Source organism: Myotis brandtii, unplaced genomic scaffold (assembly GCF_000412655.1).
Source record: "Myotis brandtii unplaced genomic scaffold, ASM41265v1 scaffold187, whole genome shotgun sequence".
Classification (NCBI taxonomy): Eukaryota; Metazoa; Chordata; class Mammalia; order Chiroptera; family Vespertilionidae; genus Myotis; species Myotis brandtii.
Window position 1 is genome coordinate 1,183,625 of NW_005356944.1, and position 5,350 is coordinate 1,188,974.

General features: G+C 64.9%; 1 protein-coding gene across 1 annotated transcript in view; it reads left to right on the plus strand.

Moving 5' to 3' along the window:
* Window positions 1–4,230, plus strand: part of CAPN1 (calpain 1, (mu/I) large subunit) — a 19,758-nt gene extending 15,528 nt beyond the window's left edge. Inside the window, exons 14-21 of the mRNA XM_005864225.1 lie at window positions 541–606; window positions 728–785; window positions 1,409–1,473; window positions 1,866–1,934; window positions 2,191–2,269; window positions 2,669–2,785; window positions 3,075–3,133; window positions 3,468–4,230. Of these exons, the coding sequence (XP_005864287.1) occupies window positions 541–606; window positions 728–785; window positions 1,409–1,473; window positions 1,866–1,934; window positions 2,191–2,269; window positions 2,669–2,785; window positions 3,075–3,133; window positions 3,468–3,494 (540 nt within the window). The 3' untranslated portion in view covers window positions 3,495–4,230. The remainder of the gene's footprint in view (window positions 1–540; window positions 607–727; window positions 786–1,408; window positions 1,474–1,865; window positions 1,935–2,190; window positions 2,270–2,668; window positions 2,786–3,074; window positions 3,134–3,467) is intronic.
* The last annotated feature ends 1,120 nt before the right edge of the window (window positions 4,231–5,350 follow it).

Sequence of the window (5,350 nt, forward strand, 5' to 3'; positions counted from 1 at the left end):
GTGCTGGGCCCTGGGCGTCCTGTGCCTGGGCGCCGTCTGGCCGGGCAGAGCCCCCTCTGGCAGGAGCCATAAGAAGAATGCTGACTCCTCGTTAGCCCAGCACTTCACAGTTTGCGTGTGGAGGACTTTGTGATAATCGTGGTGTGGGTCCCTGGTCTCTCGCTCTCTGCTGGGACCCTGCTGAGGTCTTTCCCAGGTCACCCTGTGTCCACAACAACCCTGTCAGGGTGCTGTCACCCTCCCCCTCAGCGGGAAGCTCGGGTTCAGAGAGGTTAAGGAATTTGCTCCGGGCAGCGCAGCCGGAAGCCAAAGCTCACCCTTCATTACTGAGCTGAACTGCACCCTCCTCACTTAAGCCACAAGAATCCTGAGCAGGGGGTAGAGTGGGGACTAGACCCCCATCTTACAGAGGAGAAGAGCGAGGCTCAGAGAGGTGAAGCGACAGGCAGCTAACGGGTGGTCCCAGCCCTGCCTCAGTTGCTGCCCATGCGGGGGCCGGGCTGGGGGGGGTCCCTGACCTGCTCCCCCTTCTCCAACCAGCAAGTGCTCTCAGAAGGGGAGATTGATGAGAGCTTCAAGACCCTCTTCAGACAGCTGGCAGGGGAGGTAGGTTGGGGCGTGGTGGAGGGGCCTCTGGGCATGGGGGGCAGCCCGTGGTGGAGGGGCCTCTGGGCATGGGGGGGCAGCCTCTCGCCAGGACGGGTGCCATCCTCCCTTCCCCCCCCAGGACCTGGAGATCAGCGTCAAGGAGCTGCAGACCATCCTCAACAGGATCATCAGCAAACGTGAGCGTCCCGAGCAGCTGCTCTGCACCCTGCATCCTGCCCCACCCCCACTCCACCCCCGTTTCCTCCGAAGCCCACAACCCAGGCGTCTGCTCCCTCGCTGAGCTGACCCCGGCCCCTTGGTCTTTGTGGGTGGGGAACCTTCCGCCACCTTCCTGAGCCCTGCTCACCCCCACTTTCCTCCCAAACGCCTCGCGCCGTCTTGTTGGGCCACATTCTCTGTGCCTGAGCGTGGTGCCCTGCGATTAGAAGCTTGGTCGCTGCCAGCACCTTAGTGCCAACATACAGGACCCCTTCCTCCCGGAAGATGCACCCGGGCCAGGCCGAGTGGCTTGGGAGCAGAGCTGGCTCACCCCCCGATGTGCACAACTGAAGGCAGCTCCACCAACCTTCCCTTTGCCCCCCTTCTGACCTCTGACCTCCGACCTCCGGCCCTGCTGCTCCCTAGGCTCAGAACCCTTCTCTTCTCTCCCTGGAGCCTGAGGCAGACCCCTCCCTGCTAGATTTTACACGCCAGGCGACAGGGATGGTGCCTCCCTGATCCTGTCCCACCTGGTGGCACTGCCCCGGGCCGGGCCCAGGAAGCTCGCTGGGCCGGGCGCTGGAACTGCTTTTTCTTGCAGACAAAGACCTGCGGACCAAGGGCTTCAGCCTGGAGTCCTGCCGCAGCATGGTCAACCTCATGGACGTATCCTGCCACGGGGCGTGCGGCGGGGGGGTGCAGGCGTGGGAAGGGGGCTGGGGGACTCGTCCCGGGAGTGGGGCAGAGAAAGGGACAGAGCTCTGTGCAGTGCGGGTGGACCGGTGCCTCCTGGGCGTCATCCCATCGATTGGGAAGCAGAAACTGAGTCACGGGCCTGGTGTCAGGTGAGAGGTGGAGCAGGGCCCGGTCCCCGAGTGGCCCTCAGGCTGGTGCTCTTTCTGCACCTCCCGGCCCACCCAGGCTCAGAGGGCAGGGCCGGGCTGGCCACGGCTGGCTGTCCTGGGGTCCTGCTGCTCCTGGCGCTCTCTGCGGCCAGTCTCCCCTTCTCCCAGCGGTGGGGTTTCAGCTGTGGGGTTTTTCCCTTAACGGCTGCCCAGCGGGACGGCAATGGGAAGCTGGGCCTAGTGGAGTTCAACATCCTGTGGAACCGCATCCGGAATTACCTGGTAGGTGGCCCCTGCCGGCTGCACCGCCGTCCCCCTCCTCTGTGCTCTGTGGCCTTAGTCGCAGCAGGGCCAGGCCGGGCTGCAGGCTGACTGACGGCCCAGGTCCCACCTCAGGCCTGGTTCTCCGGAGCCCACGTGCCCCAGCAACTGACCCCCCTTTTTGGCCTCCCTCCTCCCCTCCACAATCCCCACCCTGGGGCGGACCGGAAGGGCTGGCTGTCTCGGCTGAGCCCTCACCCTCTGCTCCCCGCCCCAGTCCATCTTCCGGAAGTTTGACTTGGACAAGTCGGGCAGCATGAGCGCCTACGAGATGCGGATGGCCATCGAGTCTGCAGGTGAGGCTGGGGCACCTGTGGGGCCCCAGGCAGATGGCCCCAGGCTGCCTCCCTGACAATTGGCCCTTGTCCCTGTGGTGATGGTGGCGATGGTGGTGGTGCGGGAACAGCCCTCTTCTGCCCTTTCCCCACGGCTTCCGAGCTGTGTGGTAGCAGCATTTACTTTTGTCCTCGGTGCAGCTATGAGGGTAGAGGCTTTTATTGTTCCCACTGTGCTCAGAGGAAAGTGAGGCTCAGAGAGGGAGAGTGACTGGCCTGAGGCCACACAGCAGGAAGAGGTGAAGCAGCCACAGCCTCCGTTGGAGAGACCCGAGGGTTCACCCTTCCAGCCCTGGTCCCCTCCCTGTCCCCTGGGGCTGGGCTGTGCCTCCCTGGCTCTCACCTGCTCCTCTGGGCCAGGCTTCAAGCTCAACAAGAAGCTGTACGAGCTCATTATCACCCGCTACTCCGAGCCTGACCTGGCCGTGGACTTTGACAACTTCGTGTGCTGCCTGGTGCGACTGGAGACCATGTTCCGTGAGTGTCCCGTTCAGCTCCTACCTCCAGGTGTAGACCCTGCATGGCACCTACCAGGGAGGCCAAGGTCTCGGAGCGGAGCCCCAGGGGCTGAGTGCCCGGAGACCTGTGTGTGTGGGTGGGGGGGGGGTCGGGCGGGGGGCTCTTGGGCAGCAGGAAGAGCCTCTAATGGCTGTGGTGGGTGAAAGCTTGGGGTGCTGTGGGGAGGTGGGGGTGAGGCAGGAGGGGAGGCCTGCAGGAATGCCCCCCCAGAATTCTCAGCCCCATGTCATCTTTTCTTGAACCACAGGGTTTTTCAAAACTCTGGACACAGATCTGGATGGAGTCGTGACCTTCGACCTGTTTCAGGTGGGAACCTCCTGGGCCAGGACGGGGAAGGACCTCAGGGGGCGGTGGAGCCTGTGGCCTCAGAGCCAGCCCTCAAGGCCAGGCCCCCCGAGTCCTGGAAGGATGGGGTGGGGTGTCGGGTCCTGGGAAGGGAGGCCAGGCCCCTGGAGGCCTCTGCAGGAGCCAGCAGCCGGCCTCCCAGGGTGGAGGAGGTAAGCAAGTGGCCCTCCTCTACCCCCCAAGAGGGTCGCTCTCAGGGGGCTGAGAGATGGTGGCGCCTGAGCCATGGGGCTGGGAGGCGGGGCTTGGAGTGGCCCCGCTGACCCGTCTCCTCTCTCCTCTCCCTCCACCGCAGTGGCTACAGCTGACCATGTTTGCATGAGCAGGGGTGAGGCCCCGGGCTGCGTTCCTCTCCCTCGTCATCTGCCAAGCTCTGCCTTCCCACCACGCCTCGCCCGGCCACGCCAGCTGCAAGTGCCTTCCTCGGAGCGGGCAGTGGCCTCTGTCCCCTCACCTCCCAGCCGCCACGGTCCATCTGCTCTGGGCAGAGCTGTGTGGCCCCCCCTGCTCCTCGGACCATGGGCTCAGGTGGACGCCCCCAGCCCCTCCCGTCGCCAAGCCAGGAAGGCAGCTTTCGCTTGTTCCTGCCTCAGGGTGGGGCTCCTGGGGGCGCTGACAGCCCTGGCCTCCCAGCATCTTAATGTGTCCTCTGCCCTCACTCCAGAGACCAGCCACCTGGCCTTACCTGCGGACTTTAAACCATAACCACTAGCTCTGCACCGTCTGTATCATAGTGTGCAGAGCCCCCTCCCAGCCGGGCCCCCTCCCCAGCGCTGGGAACGCCTGTCCCTTCCTGTGCAGAAGCCAACGTCCCCCTCTGCCCCACGGCCTGGGCCCCAGCCTTGTCTGCTGACCAGGAGCTGCCTGGCCCAGGGGGTGGTCAGGCCCTCCCTTCTCCCCTCCCTCCCTCCCTCCTTTTTTATATCGGTGACTTTAAAGGGGACTCTGGTACTGGTATACTACTTATGGGGGTGCCAGAGGCACCTGAGCCTGGGTGTGTGGGGGGGCTCGTGTTTCCATGCAGAGAAACCTCAAATAATAAAGGAGAAAGGCCCCGTGTCTGTCTCTGGACTGTGTTCCTGCCCCAGGCTGCTGCCCCGGGACCTGGCAGGTGGCCTGCTGGGCCTGCCCACCCTCCTGGCCGCCCTGGAGGCCCGACTCCTGCCTTCCTGGCTCGCTCCAGCCTGTGAGGCTCTGGCTGAAACCAAAACCCCTACTTAGCACAATCCCGACCCCCCAGGAAGCTCCCCGGAGCACAGAGCCTCCTTCAGGGCCTCCTGGGGGGACTGTGACCCAGACACCTGCAGCTTATGTAAGCTGCTCTGGCCCTCTGGGAGCCTGGCTTTCCTTACAGAGATAAGAGTGGTTGAGGGGAGGGGGTGGTGGGGGTGTAGAGGGAGCCACAAACTAGGACAGTGTGTGCGGGCAAAGGCTGACGGAGCCCAGGGGTGGGGGCTGCCCTCGGCTGCTGGGAGCCCCAGGTGGAGCCCCGAATGGCAGACGGCCTCGACTCTGCCTGCCATGGGCTGGCACAGGGCCGGGAATGGCCATCCCGGGCCCGCTTCTTCCTTGTGGGTCCCTGGACCAGGCCCTCGGGGCTTCCATGTCCTCAGTAGGGGGCTTGGCCCATCGCTTCCTGGGAGCCTGGCTGGTTGTGAGCCAGGTGGGGAGTGGGGGCAGGCGCTCCGAGTTCTCTGTACTGGGTTTTGCTTGATGAGAACACCATGGGGCTGGAGGATCTGGGGGCCGAGCCCCTCGCAAAACCCCATTCAAAGGGAAGGGGAAGGAGCATGTACTGCTGGCAGGACCTCCGTCGAGGGCAGCGGGCAGGGCGGCTGGGCCCGCAGAGCTGGGCGATGGTTGTGAGCCAGCCCTCCGGACGCTCACTGTTCTAGGGGGCAGTGGGGGCGGGGGGGGGGGGGAGAGATTGAAGAATCCGGGAGGAAGGGTCTGTAGGGGGCAGCCCTGCAGACATGGGGACACCTGAGGCCGCCTGGGAGGTGTAACCGGACCCTCTGAGCTGTGGGCACAGGGCATCTGCAGTCCTGACCCCGGGCCTGTTCTTCCACCTCCCAGGGCGTGTCCCAGCCCCTGTACATAAGGCCCTGCCGGCCGGGCTCGGTCAGGCCTGAGGCATGGCCTTCACCGACCTGCTGGACGCCCTGGGCGGCGTGGGCC